Raw genomic sequence first — 16,846 nt, forward strand, 5'->3', positions numbered from 1 at the left:
AGAGGCTGGTGGAGAGCTTGACATACTGCAGTCATAAAAACTCAAATATTCTGGGGAGGGGGGGAAGGGGAGGTTTACCAGTCTTTTTTTCTGATATAAAAAAATTCACCTATCCTGGAATTTTTTCTGTAGTCGCTAGCTAAAAATAAATGCTCTAACCAAGTGTGCAATGATATATTTAAGGTTAAAAACAAAAAACCCATTCTGATCCCTGGGATGACACTGCTGGGAGACACAACACTACACAGAATTCCCCACAGATGTCAACTACATTATTTATTCTTGTAAATATTTGCTTTTTCAAGGCCTAACTGAACACATAACGTTACAAACTCTGTAAACATGCACTTCTTCAGCATATTTCACATTATTTACTGTCCTTTTAACTGTGACTTTCTGCATGAGTAAGTCAGGCAGGAGAAGCCATCTCAGACTATTCAGCATCCCAGACTTTTCTTTCTTATACAAAATGTATCCTGCTTCCTGGTAACAAGGCTTCCAAAGGACTATTTTTCTAGTTAAAATTAAGATTAAAATATAACTCTCTAAATTCATGTAAGAATGAATTTCATGCAAGAGACTCTTATTCTCTTGTCCTTCAGTCCTTTTGCTACTTGAATACTTCTGGTGGAGCGTCAATTCCCTTTAAAAGGACATCTAAATCCTTGAAATCTTCACCAAAATTTGCTCAAGATCTATACTGCTGGTGTTGACTTTTGTGCAGCATAGGCCACCTTGTGTCACATTCTTTAACACAGATCCCTTCTGACAGTAACTTAAGTTCAACAAGAAATGCCATGATGCTGAGCATCAGTGTCTCGCTGCTGGATTCAGTCATGACTAAAACAACACAGGATTTGTTGGGAGGGGAGCTGACATTGGACTGAGACCACTATGTTGATATTTCAAAATGAAACTACAGGACAGAATTGTGGTACTTGTGTTGCTTTTGCTGAAATACTTGAAATAAAGGGCATCCTCTATGCCATTTGATATTCCCAGTGTCCCCATGGTTCATTGCAAACCACGTGCAGGTAACAGCACATACCTGTTTAACTCTCAGGCTCCGTCGTTCTGTGGCGTTTCTCACAAACAGAGACTTCTTGGCCAGCGTGGAGCTGTCGCTGTCGCTGCGATTCAGCTGCCAAAATGTACAGAACAAACAGACATAAAGCACCTCCAGATGCAAATACACCTGCACTGGTAGAACCAGTCAGTGAACCTCAGCTTTTATATACATTTAGGTCATATTCTTAGTATAAAGTTAACAAGTTTGCAACTAGAATAAGCATCTACTCTAAAATTATAATCCTATACCAAGAGAACCATTGATCTTACTGAATGGTAAGACTCTTTAGGAATGCAAGGAAGGTAACCTTGGTTATTAAGTACTGATAAATCATTGTCTGGCTGCAGATACAAACTATGGATTTTGCTTACCTGGGGCAGGCTTTTAACAAATTTACTACAGGGAAGGTAAATTACTGTAGACATGCACCTGTCCAACAAGCAGTATTTTTGTCTTGTTATTAATTGCAACAAGCAAAGGTGTGCCTACAGCTTCCTTCAGAAGCACTTCCTGCTTCCTAAAATCATGTGCCACAGCTTGGCAGTAGCTTCTTCATAACTTTAGCATTATTTCATACACATCAGTGCAGAATGATTGTTAGGTGCATCAGCATCAGTAGGTGGTCAGAAGCATCCCTCTGCAAAATATGTATTTCAACTCTTCAGGAGAGGACAAGAAAAGGAATCCTTCTGCTAACATTTCAGTAAGCAAAGGCAGGGCCCTAAAGTGTGCTTACACAGGGCTGACTGGGAGCTGGGGTCAGAAGTACAACCACTTGCAATACACAGTACACCTCTTGGGAGACAAATCTGTCTTTTCACCATGAGCCATTACTGGGAGCTCACTCCTTGACAAAGAGAGGCAGCTATCATTACTAATGTTCTTTAGGCACTTTTCAAAGGACATTTTCCAAAGCACCAACAGACTTTAGTTCTGTCCATTAGGCCTCAAAGGTCTCTGTTTTCTGTAACAGCAGAGGTGCTCTCTTAAAGCCAGGCCATCTTTTCTGATTAGAGAGCAGCTGGCACTTCACCAGAGTGTATCCAACAGGTGTTCCTCTCATACAGCACCACAACACAAGGAAGACTGAATATGCCCGTGGTACAAGATGGGGACTGGGACTGGGGACACCCCAGCTCTTCAGCCCTCTTTGTGAACTCGGATGCAGCTACAGTGCCCACTCTGGAGCCCCCAGCAGTGGGCAACAACTGTTTCTGACACTGCCAAAGATAGATCTGCAAACATGTTCTTTTCACAGGGTATTTTGCTTCCAGGCAATACCATACACAATGAGAAACAGAATGGTTTATTCCAAGTAAGGTTTTTTTTTGATTCTGGCTCTTGGCAGCAGGTATGTAGCAATGTTCAAAGCTACAAAAGCCCAATACTTTTCCAGATGCAGAAATCTCCAAAGTTTACACTAACTAAACTACTAAAACTACTAGTTTTACTTCCTGTTGAAGACCTACATAGGCAGCAGGCTAAGGTGAATTTTTTTTGCTAATACTACCAATTTCCATGTAGGAATTAAATTCCAGCACAGGAACTAAGATGAAGGTTAGTTTCTGAATTCAGCCAATAATGTATCCAAATTGTGTAAAGGTTGTTAGAAAACAATCTGCTGTATTTCATTCTGGAGGGTATATGGAATAGTTATTTAAGTACGTAGGTACTGACTAATGATTTTTTTTTTAGGCCAATGAGAATCACAGAGAAGTGATGAACATTAAGGTTCCCAAATGATTAAGGCAAATGCCTCTAACTGAACTGGGGAATTAAAGCATAGGTATTAGTTTTTTTAAAAAAACATACTTGTATGAATAACCTGTTAAAACTAAAGATCAAAATAAATTGCCTTTTCTATAGTATCTGTGATTAAAATCTGTAGAGCTGGTAGTCCCCACTTATATCTTTAAACAGCTTATTTTCATAGTTAGTTTAGCAGCAGCAAGACTCACAATTTAAATCTTTTTTTCTTTTTCCATGCTACCATAGATCTAGAGAGACTGGAGAACTTAGCTGCCAAAGCCATGTTTAAAACCCAGCCCTGAGGCAGCGCTTGCACATCTTTCAAAGATGCAATTACAGCAGGATTTGGGCTGCCTAGGTTTAAAACCAGTTGAGATACAAAGCGAGATTTAAAATTGATGACTGAGCTCTTTCCACACTGTTACCCTTAAATGGTTGCATTATTAAAATATGGTAATGCAATGGCATTTTACAGTGAATTCTATTTCATGTTGTAACAAATTGTTTTGCAGCAAGAGTGCTGGAGTTGCTGACGTGCAGGGAAACACTTTTTGCAGAGATCCAGCACAGGCATCTGTGTTATTTCTCTCCAATAGGATGTATTTTTGCCCTAGCAGAGGTGTTTTGCAAGAGTATGCAACTCTGCCGAAAGTCAATTCTACTATACATCAGCTCAGATGGGGAAGGACTCTAGAGAAAGCACAGGCTCTGCCTCTTGCAGGGAAAAGCAGTACATGACTCGGTGTCATTAATGCTTCATTCCAAAGAAGTTAAATGACTCTTTGGTTAATAGCTCTTCATCCCAAGTGTCTCTGCTCTTACCCTGCAGATGTATTGGTTCCGCTGGCCTGGAGAGAAGGTTTGGGAGCGCACTATCATGCTGTTCCTGACAAAGGGGCGCTGTCTGCAGCTCCAGCTGGCTTTGTCCTTGGGTCGGACTGCTGTGGTCTCGTTAACCAATTCCTCAGTGTTAGTCTCTTTATCAACCTGTGAACAGGAATTTAATGGATAAGACTTACTATAACCAGATACATGCCCCCAAATAGTTTCTGTGCCTTCAGACTTCACAAGCATTCTGATTACCTTGTGGTGGATGGAAAAAGACCAGCGGCAAAAAACACTGTGCATTTACAGAGAAGATGTTCTCAGTAGAGAAATACAAAATTCCCAAGAGGCTTAAGAGTGTGTAGAGAGGCTTTGAAGGTACTCTTTGTAGCCAGTAAAGCTGAAGCTTTTGCAGAAAGGCCTTTGTTGCTTGGCAGAAGGTTTGATGCAAACACAGTGCAAGTAATGTTTTTCTTTGCCATTTGCAGACATTATGATTATTGCACATTTGTATTTACTTTGTTTGGTATTTGCAGAAGACCAAGGTTCTGCCATGCCAGAGACGGTGCCTGTGCACACTGAAAGGGGACAGCTGGGAAAATTACACTGCCAAGGTCCTTCCAGACATACTGCCATACATCCTCAAGCCTCAGCAGCAGGGCTGCTTTATGCAATCTCTAGAGCTTCACCAGCCTTGTGAACCCAGGGAAAAGACACTGCTGGCTGCTGTCCCTCAGCACAGCCTGCTGCCCACTAGAGTTGTCCCACATGTGCCAGAGGGAGCCTCAAGTGGCCCCATCCCTGTGGCTGGCACAGCCTGTGCTTACTTCCATGCTGCAATCATCCTGGCTGCTGGGCTAGACCAAGCTCTGCAGCAGCTGGAATATCCAGCGTTACTGATGAGAAATGAGGCTTTTTCTTCAACTTGTGTAATTTAATGAGGTTCATGGTTTTGACAGTGCAGGAGATAAATACAGTGACCTAAATAGCACAATAGCAGCCCTGAGAGCATGTGGCTACAGAGATCTATGCTGTGTCTGGCTCTGCAGTGGGGACTGCTGTCTTTCACTCATTGTCTGGGTCCACCCAGCCCAGGCTTAGCAAAGCACTTGTGTGCGTGTCTAACCTTCACATGTCGTCCTTGCCATCTCCCCTTGCCGAGTTAGGGCTTTGATCTATATTTACTTGCTACCCAGCAGACTGTCAGTCCTTTTAATACCACAGCCTTAGCTCATTTGGCATCTTGCCACATTAATTGGAAGTTAATTACAGTTTCCAGCAAGTCCACTGAGATGTTCAACTTTTCTATTGTCACAAAGTTGAAGGAACGAGATGTCACTCTTCATCTTTTTACTTCTACTATTTTGTAGAACTTGTGGGTTTAAAACATGCAACAGTGTTTTTACTAAGATGCAGAAAGATTCTAAAAATTTTATTTCTGAGAGTGTTCTACCACATCAGGGATGTGTTTACTAAATATTTACTAAAAGTGCTTTCAGGAAAGTGGAATATAATTTCAGAAACAACAGTTACCAAGAACATGGAATTAGAATTTGCTTTATGCAGTGTGGGGGTACAATAGTACCCTCAATTGTTCAAAAGTATACACAGTTTTAATACACATTTTGGAATTTTCTGTTCATTAATCTTTTGTCCTTTTTTCTGCTAAGACAGTTCTTGTATTTCACGCCTAAAAATTAGGGGAAAAAATAAGGAAATCCCTACACTGGCTTAAAGGTCTTGACCCTTGTCAAGCAGACAAATCAGAAAAAAAGAAAAGGACACAATGAAACAGATGTGCAGAAATATTTTAAATATGCACAAGCTGAAGCTACTGAACTACTCTTGTATTTTGAATGTCCTCCATATGCAACAAAAAAAGTGAAGATAGGGAGTCTTGGTTAATTGCCCTGGACTTAGAAGTCCTGCTTAGCATGTCTGTCCAATGTCCTCTTCATAGTTCAGAAGTGACCGCACCAATTTTGTTACACATACATACAAGTGCTACAGCAAAGGCCTCATCAAATTGTAAATGCATAGATGCAGCAGACTTCTATATTAATTGCTCAGAAATAGATTCTAGATATAGTAAGATACTGCAGGAATGTGAATTTTAAGATATTCACCAGTGTTAGAATTACAGCAGCTTGCTGGCTTTCCTGGGCCTCATCACTGTTCTCTCTTTTTTTGTCTTCATTCATTTCTGGTGCATCCATTGGTAACCCCAGGTCATCATTACAGTCACCTTCTACTTCCAGCTTAACGCCATCTTCCTCTTCATCCACAATTTCATCAGAGGCCTCTGCGAGCATCGCTAGCCTATATGAACAGAAGTAGCCCAGGCTTATTATGAAACTGAAAAAGCTCACCAGAGAAAGATACCACAAAGCCCAGACCTGCACTAATGTGTAAGGCATGCATTGTCCTGACAGGAAAAACAACTATCAGCCAAATGTTTCCACTAACTTCACGGGAAGGCCCATTTCATTGCTGCCTCCAGCAAAACTCAGCACTGCTACAGTTCACCTTCAAGGTTGTTATGACACCACTGCACTCTATTCAATAGCTGTAACGTTGTTAATGTTGAAGGACTTTTGTTTTAAGTTATAAAACAAAAGGCTACTCCCCCCTTTCCCCCAGTAAAGCATGTATTTTCTTCTACACTGCAGCTAAGAAATTGAACAATAACAGAACTCAAATAGCAATTTAGCAAGAAATCTGTTTCTTGGGAAAGCTCACTTTTTCTTCAAAAACAAGATCATCAATGGAAGCGCACCCACACTGACTTTGTCAGACAGCAGTTCTCTTTTCAAGTCTAACAGCTTGCCTGTTACAGTTAATGCAACTATAATATTTGATATTTTCCTACATTCCCAGTGGCTTCACAACCCAGGTGGTTTCCCAGAAAGATGTACATGGAATTGAGGAGCAATGGCAGTAGGAGTTCATAGAGCAGTCAAGAGACTGTAAACCTAAAAGAATGTGAATAAATTGACCATACAAGAGAACAAGACTTTACTCCAATTCCAGTGGTGGTGAGGCACTGGAACAGGGTGTCCAGAGAAGCCACAGATGTCCTGGCCTTGGAAATTTTCAAGGCCAGGTTGGATGGGGTGTTGATCATCCTGGTCTAGTGGAAGGTGTCCCTGCCTGTGGCGGCAGCAATAGACTGGATGATCTTTAAAGATCCCTTCCAATCCATACCATTCTATGAATCTATGATCTCCAAAAGTACAGCTCTTTTGTTTGTCTAAGAAGAGGAAGAATGAGCTGAATCATTCAGGCATGAACAGTGAGGGAGGAAAAGTGTCTTTACCAGTCTTCCTCAGAGGCCCTTTGCTCTTGTTCCTTCTCCTCATCTTCAGCCAGCTCTTGTTCTACTGCTTCCAGCTCAGCAGATGTCCTCTCCAGCAGAGCTGACACAGCATCCTGCTCACAAGGAAAAAGATAAACCAGAGTTGAATGATACATAACAGGTAGGAAAATGACAACTCTTGCAAGAGCTGCATTACCCTACTGCTCCCTGATGTCAGCAGACACAATGACCCCCAGATCACGAGGATAAGGGGTTTGATTTGTCAGTGTATAGCACACTGAGTGATTCCTTTTATACAGAGTAAATCTCAATGAAAAACAATTTGTTTTAAAATGACAATGCAATCAAATATACTCCTGTCATCCTTCAATGTATTTTCTCATCTTCCCTCTCGTACTGTTCTTAGGTGAAAAAGGATGCTTTTCAAAGTTACATTTTCTATGCAGTTCTCTTAAGAAGGATTAAAGCAGAAAAGCTTATTTAACCAGAAGAGTTAGTATGTTTTGCATAAACAGCGTGTTCAATGCAATGGCTTTGAGTATGCAGATTCAAACAGTTAATATTGCAATTTTTAATGTATGCTTATGAAAATAAGTTACACACTTAAGGAAGCTCTTCAACAACATTCTTTCTAAAAAGAAACACAGCTGAAGAATTTCAAATTGGAAGTGCAATCTTGTATCTAGTGAAAAGCATCTGCCATATCCCCACTCCCATCTGAGAGCCCATGTAGGCCCTACTCACACAAAGTCACTCTGGACAAAAGTGCCTGCAAAACAGGGCCTTGGACCTTCAGGGGATAGCAGTTCCCACATTCAAATAACTACAATGCAATGGCACAATTGGAGTCTCTGGCTTTTTTCTTGCTATCACAGTAATAGCCAACTCATCACTCACCAAGTCCAGTGAGTCCAATGACTGTGATTGCTTGCTTAACAGAAACAAGTATTCATCATTTTGTTCCTTGGGTTTTTTGCCAGGACTCTGCTTGCAAGGCAACAGGTTGTACCACAGAGTACAGGTCTCATCAGAAAGAGATAAATCTGCCAGGCTGATCTGAGTCCCAGCCTGTACAAAATAAGAAAAGGGAAAAATTATTTAAATTTGTTCTGTTTCCTACAAAACATTCTACTGTACTCATCATGCAAAACAGGCAGCACAAATTTGACATGAACCTTAATTCCCTTTATAACTGTACAGTTTTCTATTTCCCTCTACTTCCAGTTAAAATTGACAAATAGAAGTACATGGAAATGTCCTTCATATTGTCCATCCTGCCATCTCTTATTTCAGTTGCAGAAATGTCTCCCCACACCACAGTATTGCACACACCTGCTCTAGTGCATTCAGCAATGAAAACCTGTGCAGCACCAGCTTGTGGGATAGCAAGTGTCACATGATTTTTCAACTGTCCCACCACAAAAATCATGCATATTGCAAATAATGGATGACCTTGCTTGCTCTAACCAGGGAAGAAGGAGATGAAAAGCCAGTAAAAGAGATTAAGAAACCCTTTCATTTGGACAAATGCTGGCATCCACTGAGTTGGTACTCTGGGAAAACTTCTGAAGTACTCATGTTTGGGCTGTGCCTTGGAGATTAAAATCCTTTGTTCTTTGGCAAAGCATATTATCTCCACAGCTGCTGGGCTGCACACATAGCTCTTGCCAAGACCCTGGTCATGCTGTCCAGGGCATTCTGCTGGGGATGGTACTCCTAACTCTTTCATTTGATCTTTGGAATAACTCTTGTCTTTGCTGGGGTTTTTTGTTATTGTTGAGTCCTTTCTTCACCTTTGTATCCTGCCAGAGGTTGCATTTTTGTTCTGTTGCCCTTCCCTTTCCTCAGGGGAAAACTCTTACACACTGAAAAAGGCCAACACATTCCCCAGGAATTAAGTTAACTTCCACATTCTGAAAGTGAGGCTGTTTCACAGTAGTCAGAGCCAATGAACCCCAGCAGACTGCAGCATCTCTTCAGTGTGTGGTAACTGCAAAAATCTCACTGTGCTACTAAAATCCCTCTCATGGTGAAAAACTAGTCTTGAGTCGTACCAGACCATGCAAAAGCAATCTGGAAGTAAATGAAGCATCACTGATTCAGTGATGACTACGATTAACAGCAACATTCAAAGTGACAGCTTCCAATAGGCTGATCTATAAATGTCATGCTTTTTTATTTCAACAGATCATAAAGACCAAAAAGGTGTCCATCATATAATCTAAAATAATTCCCAAAATGTAATTTAGTTTGTTCTTTGTGACAAATGGCGATAACAGGGGTTTGCTCTCATTATTTTTTACTGTGGCTCTTCTACAGTTTTTACTTTAAAACCTAGCATTGAAGTTCATAGGGGTTTTATGTATAAAATGGCAAAGATGGAATATCAATCTGTAATTAAAGGGTTAAAGTAGTGTTAGAATTATCAAAACACCTTCCATCCAGGATTAGATTCTGTACCAGGATTTTCAGAGAAAGGCAGTATTCTAGGTACTATAGCAACAACTAAGTTTTGCTTCAGACTTTGTCTCCAAGTGCTGTGGAATTTTAGCAGCCTTGATCATCATAATAAGAGGGGACACTATAAACAAATGCACGCCAAAAAAGCACCAGAAATAAAACCACATACCAAGCATTCTTCCCGACGAGTCCTACTGACAGCACACACATCTACTCTCAGTGTCTTCTGTAGCAGTGCCACTTGAGAAACGGCTACTCTGAATATCTCATTGAATAAAATGGTTTCCATGGCAGGATGAACTTTAGTGCGGAACAGACAGCTGATATCAGTGGAGGATGGAAGGACTGCTACTCTGATATACCTGCCAGAAACAAAACAACATCTTTACCTCTGTTTAAACTGCCACTTGCTGGTGATGCATGGGAGAAGTTCATCCCATCAACTTAAGGACTGCATAGCAACAAAATTGAACAGTAACTTATCAGTGGAATGGAAAAGAGGTGACAAAGATGAGTGAGGAACTCCCTTGCAGAAACATTTCCCAAGAAGGAATTTTTGTGCCTGGTGAGGTAGTAGAAGCTAGAGTGGAAGCAGTTTCTGACTCTATCCAAGTTTAGTACTGTAAACAATGAAGATCATGTCACAGGTGGTAGGAAACATGTCCTTCATGTTAATTTAAAAAGATGAGAAGAACTGGGGTGGATGTAAAAATTAAATTCTTAGAATAATGCAAGCAGCACTGAAAAACAGTGATGCCTTTTAATCTTTTAAGGAAACAAATCAAACAAGACTTCCAAAGAAAGCAGGAAACTAAGGAAAGCAAGGAATAAAATAGCTAGGGCCATAGCTGCTTAAGATCAATTCATAACATATTAAGTGAAACTTGGAAGAATGCGTCTTGCAAGCCTAAATTGAAGCACAGTGAGTAACTTGAAATTGTTACAAGGCTGCATTCATTTCATACAACAGTAGAAATGGATATTATGTGGATAAAAGTTAACTAGCTAACCTGTAAGTGTCACTTCAGCAGAAGTTTGACACAGTATAGACATTTTAGTCCAATTTGTATGTGCTATTTACCTATTGCACAGTTTCTCATACACACAAATGAGCATAGTAATAGTTTTGCATCTTTTCTGTGCCTATCTATTAGTCTGTTTCTGGTACTGGCTTTAAATATAAATGGCATTCACTAGAGAATAGAATACAATGAAGCTGGCTAAAGCAAGAAGAAAGAGTAGGTCAATGTAAATGATTCTGGAAAATACTTTTTCTCTCAAAATCGATATACTATTATATACACTACTATTATATTTTCTGACTTCATGCAGAGTTTTGTTAATTTTATTGCAGAGTTTCGTTAATTTTATTAAAAACTTAATTTTACTAGTTTTATTTTATTAGTTAAATAAAAAGAAATTAGGTCTGTGAGAAACACGAATTTTTTTACTTAAATTTGGGCATAGTATTTATTTCCCAGTTATGCCAAACTTCTTGGAATAAAGAGCAAAATCTAGGTTGTTTGGTTCACATGTATAGCCTGGATGGCAGGTATCCAGCATTTTGACACGCCAATCTGAGGTGAAGTGGTAGCATATTGTAACTCCAGTAATGCTGCTGCTGTATTCATGTAACTGTAGGTGAGGAATTGGCAGTCTACTGAAAACAGACATTTTAATAGACTGAGCAATTAAAAACATTTATAAAAGATGTAGGAATAGAAGATAAAGTGTATCAAAAGTATGTTTAAAAGGTGGTCCATTAGAACTTTCTTTTAATAACTGTTTGCCAATTTATTGTCATCAGGCCAAATGAAGGGTAAAAAAAGAAGTGAAAGAAATTTTTCTCTCACTTTGTTGTACAGGAGTGGTTACTTTCATTTTAATTAATAAACTTAAAGAGTTGATTGATTAATTAGATTTTACTGTGACAAACCTATGACTTCTCAACTGATGAAGAAGTGACCCTGACACAGTAATTCTTTGACTGTGCTCTACCTAGGCTAAAAGTGAGCAGTTTTTACAGTATCAGTAATGCCTCATGTCAAATCTATTCTTCCATGTGTAAAGGTTCACTAAAGTACTCATTTATCCAACTGATGTTCTAGGAAATGCAGCTATAACGTAGCATCTTTTTACAGACCCAATTTTTGTTATTGTATGTATCTACAGATTATACATACATGCACACAAGTGCAAGTGGCAGAAAAAATGCTATTTGCAAGGTCCTGCCTTTACCCTGCCCCTTCTTCCTCCTTGTTTTGTGCAGCTTTAATTTCATCAAATCTCTTTTAGGAGCAGCAGGTTAGGATTTCTTGACTATCAATTACAACTTCACACTTTAATTCCTGAAAAGATGCCTGCTCTGACCTAGCTTTATGTTACTGAACATCTTTTTGCCATTCTACATTATCTACTTTTCCTCTCACCTGTGTCAATTTATTCTTCTACAGTTTTTTTGTTTTCTTGTGCTAAATGTTAGTGGACTTGGAAGGTCAGCAGAGGAAAGACTAGTTCAAAGAAGGAAGGATAGTAGTAGAACAACCATTTGTTATTAACAAAAACAAACAGAAAAATCCAGCAAGCACCCAGGCCTCTATCCTTAATGCATCCTTTCCATATCCAGTGGCTTCCTATTTATCTGCCAATCAAATTTAAGGCAATGGGATACAAAGGGAAAAGAACCAGCAAGAAAACTAAATTTTTCAAGGATTGTTTATATCCTACTCCAATCTTATTAAGCTTTTCAACAGTTTAAGGTAATCTTACAGTCTGTCAAAAAGCTTGCTCAAGTACAAGTGTCCCCAAGGCAACCTGTACTTATTTATTCAGATGAGAATTTTGGATTAGAAACTCAGTGATAACATATTCAGGTTTTTCTCTACATATGATTTAAACTGCAATTTACTTTTAGACTTTGTTGGTCCAATTTGACTCAAGAACTAATTCCTAACAGAACCCCAAGCTGTAGTTGTTAGGGATGGTGTATCTCAATGTGACTGTGCTTGTCCTCTTGCAATTTATTAAATTACCCCTTTCCTTTAAAAGTGCACTTAAAAGACAAATACTGCTTTAAATACTGTTTTACATCAAAAAGACACATAAATGTAAAAAGACAACATTCTGAGCTGAAAGGATGCCAAAGTATCAAAAGAATGGTTTTGGTAACTATGGCATAGCTGTTTTGCACTCACAATGCTGGAATGTTTAGAAGCAGTAGATAAAACACCATTTTAAAATCCTTTTTTATTCCAGTTTAGTGGGATGTGCAAATTTCCTGATATCATCTTATTCTTGCAGCATTGCTGGAATATGCAAATACTAAATACTACATATTACATAAATACTACAATGCTTAATACTACAACAGTTTGAAAAGTTCTGTACATATTTCAGTGCTCTTAAGCCATAAATCAACCGGTTCCTTTAGAGACTCTTTAGAATTTATTATTATATTCTAATATCTCAACACTACTTCTCAGTGATTGTTTGACTTACACCTTAGAGCCAAGGGGGACAGGAAATGCTTGAAGGTTTCTAAGCCGTGCTATGATTATCACAAAACTTGAATTGCTGTGGTCATATCTGTTAAAGAAAGGACAATACAAGGGAAGTTTACTATTCACATTTATGGATCAACAGAAATATTCCCCTTGCTGGTCACTCACCTGAGTCCTATTTGTACCTGAGCAGCCTCTAGAGTTGTTACATCATCTTCACTGTACACAGTGTCCTCAGTTTCATTTGGTCTAGGAAAACCAGGCAAATACTCAAATTTTGGAAATTTATAGTTACCTTTCAGTAATTATTAAGATATGCATACACAGAACATATATCCATTCTCCTACACATGCTGGTTTAATTACAGCATGCACTCCAAATAAGAATTTCAGAGCCTACACAACAACAGTGCTTGTTTTAGGGTCAGTTGCTACTGGAATAGTTTGACAACTGCAGCAATGATTCAGAAAGGCCTGAGGCTGATTACTGAAGATTACAGGCAATACTATATAAACTAGTATGAAGAATCCTATAGAAGTTGTCTGGTCAAAAAATAACAGCAAATATGTTTCTTATATCCTGATCACTGCAGTGAACATTAAGCCTCAACCTGGATTATTTTAATACCAACATTACAAGAGAGTTTTTTAATGTCTTTTCTATAACCTCTTTTTAAAAATAAAAACATTCCAAAAAATTGCTATGCAATCTTAAAAATCCTTAACAAAACAAGATGTAAAAACAGTAACTGAGTATTGACAATAGTCACATGGCAGAACCTGCATAGTTTAAATCAAGCTTTTCTCTTGGGAATGCTTCTAGCAAGAAAAAAACCCCAAGATTATAAAGAAATATATTAATGCTATTCAACCAAGTTATACAAGCACAAAAAATAACCCTCAGATCAAACTTCATTGTTTGGCAAATATGCCTTCCTTTCCATCTGAAAATACAAATTATTTCTAAAAAAGACAGGGCTGGTTAACAACTTCTGCAGGTACTGTGTAACTGATCATAGATATATTTAAACTTTTGGTGGAAGGACTTGCATGATTTCTCAAACCTACTGTTTCACAGAAGCTTCATATACACCACTATCTCCAGCTACAGACTCATCAGACACAGCAGCAGATACACAAGCTGTTTTCTCCTCAAGCAGATGACCAGCTGTTGTTCTTGGTAAATCACCACCTACAGAAGGAAAAAAGAATGAAAACTAGTCCAAGAGATGAACAGTCAGAAAGAGAGATGAGCATAGCTCAGGAAGTTGTCACGTTGAAAGCGGTGACCCTTAGCTGAGTATCACAGAGTAGTTTTGTTCCATATCATTAAACATTCTAAGACTGTACTGCTGTTGCTACATATTCGGGCTACAGACATAACCAGACTGATGAACTTGAAAATGTACTATTACTTCTTCCCAGAGAAACAGACTCCTATCATCACCCTCATGCACTGAGCCAGTTGAGCCAGTTATTATCCTTCATTATCAGCCCTCATTTTCCTGATCTTTAAACCAGTATTTGCCATGTTCACATTCAGCACTGTGGTAACACTGCAGCTACATGCCAAGCGCTTGCCTACTGTTTATTAAATATTCAAAAGTCAGACAGACATCCTCTCCCCAGTGATATAACTGCTGGAAATAAAATCCTCTCTGGTTTACTATCATCAAAAACTTTCTCTGCTACAGGTTTTCAATGACTACTTAGCTTTAATCTTCAACTTGCATTCATATGTGAGTGTCATGCCATGAAGCCACATTCTGCAGCACAGCAAGCTGAGGGCCTATACAGTCCTTTTATCTGCCAGGGGTGAGGATATTGGTATGCATTATCATCCCCATCTGAATCATGACTTTACATCCTGTTAAGATGTTAAAATTTCAGGCTCTAGATTAGATGATTGATTGCTGCATTTGTGCTTTTATTTATGGCAGTAGGAATGCTTTTTCCCTGATGATGAAGTGCTCTTTCCCTTCCCCCTCACCATGTGAGGGGTGAAGGTGATGACATGATTTATTGATTACCCTTAGGAATTACCACGGCAGCCTGAATTGACTTTGACAATGACAGAGACTGACTGTGGAAGAACTACAAGATATTCCAACTTGGTTTCTGACAGCAGGGACATGTGCAGAGGAGCAAATATCTCTATGGTTCACCTGTACAGCAAAGTCAGAGACAGCCAGAGAAGCAGCTGAACACTGCAGCTAGAGAGGCAGGGCAGATTACATGACAATAGGAGCTGTACTACCTTCGAGTCTTTGTCTATGCCCAAGTTAAGATTCAGCAGTATTCAGATTTGTAGTCCTGTAAAAAGCTACGTGTGTGGGCTGAAACTCTGAATGCAGGTTTAGTGCCTCTGGCTGAGTTTGGTCAAACCTTCCCATTCAGCATCACAGCAGTTTCAAGGATGAAACTGGAGTAGAAAAACTGAACAAACCCCAGATCTGTGTCACTGTTAATTACTGAAGTCTCACCATGAGGCCCATTTTACTGTGGAAACCAGAGGTATTGAAGTGTAATTAGTTAATACCTGGCTATTCAAAATTCAAATACTTGTTTTGGCAGCCTTAATACAAGTTTAAAGACGAACTGTATTATGCATATGGTGCCACATGGGGAAGTATCAGTATGAAGAATCACAGAATGAATTTACATTTTAAAACCATAACTTAAAAGGCAAGCAGACAATATCCAGAATAAGAGGTCCTCAAAAAGTGAAAAAATGTTAGAGAACCACACAATGCCTTTAAAAATAATGACCTATAGAAATAATTTTTAAAAAATTCTGATTTCACATAGCCCAAAATGTTCCTAAATTCCAAGCCATGTTCAATTCAGTTCTCCAACCATGTCAGCTGCAGACAGATTGCAAAGACAGACTGAAAATCGTTGTTAATTTGGAAAGGATATGCTGCTGAAATACAGGCAGGAAAATTAATTATTGTTTCAATCTTTTATAATATGGCTCTAAAGTAAAATAACTACTGTGCTACACTATCTTGAAAAGACAAAGGACAAAAAGACTCTCTCCCCCCAAATTCCCTTTCCATGTTTTTTCAGCTTTGCATTTTACAGGTTCAGACCATTAGGACATCAGTCAATTTCTTGTTTTCTTTTTGCACAGTGGAACAGAGTGGGGCCTCCCAGCTTGTACTAAGCACACCATACCTTTCTCTTCTGGTGCCACATTGCTCTGGCCAACTTTGAAATTACCACAGTACTGCAGTAAGCTAATCTAATTAGACAACAGATGTTACAACAGTTCCTTGAGAGAATTAAAAAAATAAAAGCAAATTTTTCATTAAAATATATAACTGTATGAATGTGACAAGGTACTTTTATTATAAATTTAAAAACTCCAAGCACAAGGGTTCAAACTTGGTAATAAATCTGGACAATGCTCAAGAGCTAGGCCATGTTTATTCTCTAAAACACCAAACTCCTTAGTTAGCTGCTTCTCTACCAGCTCAGAAATACAATTGGAAATTCCAGGTACTGACCAGGTTTCAAATAGGGCTGCCAGTGCTCAGCACTACTGGAAATCTGTCTCACTCAGTTCTTCCTTGAGAAAACAGAGTGTAACATAAACATGAATGGTTTGCAACATACTTGAAGACAAAGACACAGAATGACACTAGAAAAGAATAAATGTGCAGAGAGAGCACAACATACTGTCAGCCTGAACAAAAGGCAGCAAAGTGAGCACTCCAAGACGGAGCACAAGCCATCTTGACAGCTGGGAGTTTTGAAATTCTGGCTCTGCCAAAGATTTTGACAATATAAGATGATTAAGTATGCTGTATAGCTTTTGATACAGACCAGAAGTGGAATTCATAACACCTAATTAACTAGTAACTAAGGATACCTTGATAACTCACAGTCATTCATCCCTTCTTCCTTAAAGGGAAGTATGCTTTA

General features: G+C 38.9%; 1 protein-coding gene across 1 annotated transcript in view; it reads right to left on the reverse strand.

The window, feature by feature from the left end:
* WWC2 (WW and C2 domain containing 2) overlaps nucleotides 1-16,846 on the reverse strand; it is a 95,674-nt gene that overhangs the window by 10,214 nt on the left and 68,614 nt on the right. The window contains exons 12-20 of the mRNA XM_030948441.1: nucleotides 13,988-14,111; nucleotides 13,088-13,168; nucleotides 12,918-13,004; nucleotides 9,589-9,781; nucleotides 7,857-8,027; nucleotides 6,960-7,072; nucleotides 5,770-5,962; nucleotides 3,641-3,805; nucleotides 1,049-1,141 (exon numbers count right to left, since the gene is read on the reverse strand). Coding sequence (XP_030804301.1) covers nucleotides 1,049-1,141; nucleotides 3,641-3,805; nucleotides 5,770-5,962; nucleotides 6,960-7,072; nucleotides 7,857-8,027; nucleotides 9,589-9,781; nucleotides 12,918-13,004; nucleotides 13,088-13,168; nucleotides 13,988-14,111 — 1,220 coding nt within the window. The remainder of the gene's footprint in view (nucleotides 1-1,048; nucleotides 1,142-3,640; nucleotides 3,806-5,769; nucleotides 5,963-6,959; nucleotides 7,073-7,856; nucleotides 8,028-9,588; nucleotides 9,782-12,917; nucleotides 13,005-13,087; nucleotides 13,169-13,987; nucleotides 14,112-16,846) is intronic.

Source organism: Camarhynchus parvulus, chromosome 4 (assembly GCF_901933205.1).
Source record: "Camarhynchus parvulus chromosome 4, STF_HiC, whole genome shotgun sequence".
Classification (NCBI taxonomy): domain Eukaryota; kingdom Metazoa; phylum Chordata; class Aves; order Passeriformes; family Thraupidae; genus Camarhynchus; species Camarhynchus parvulus.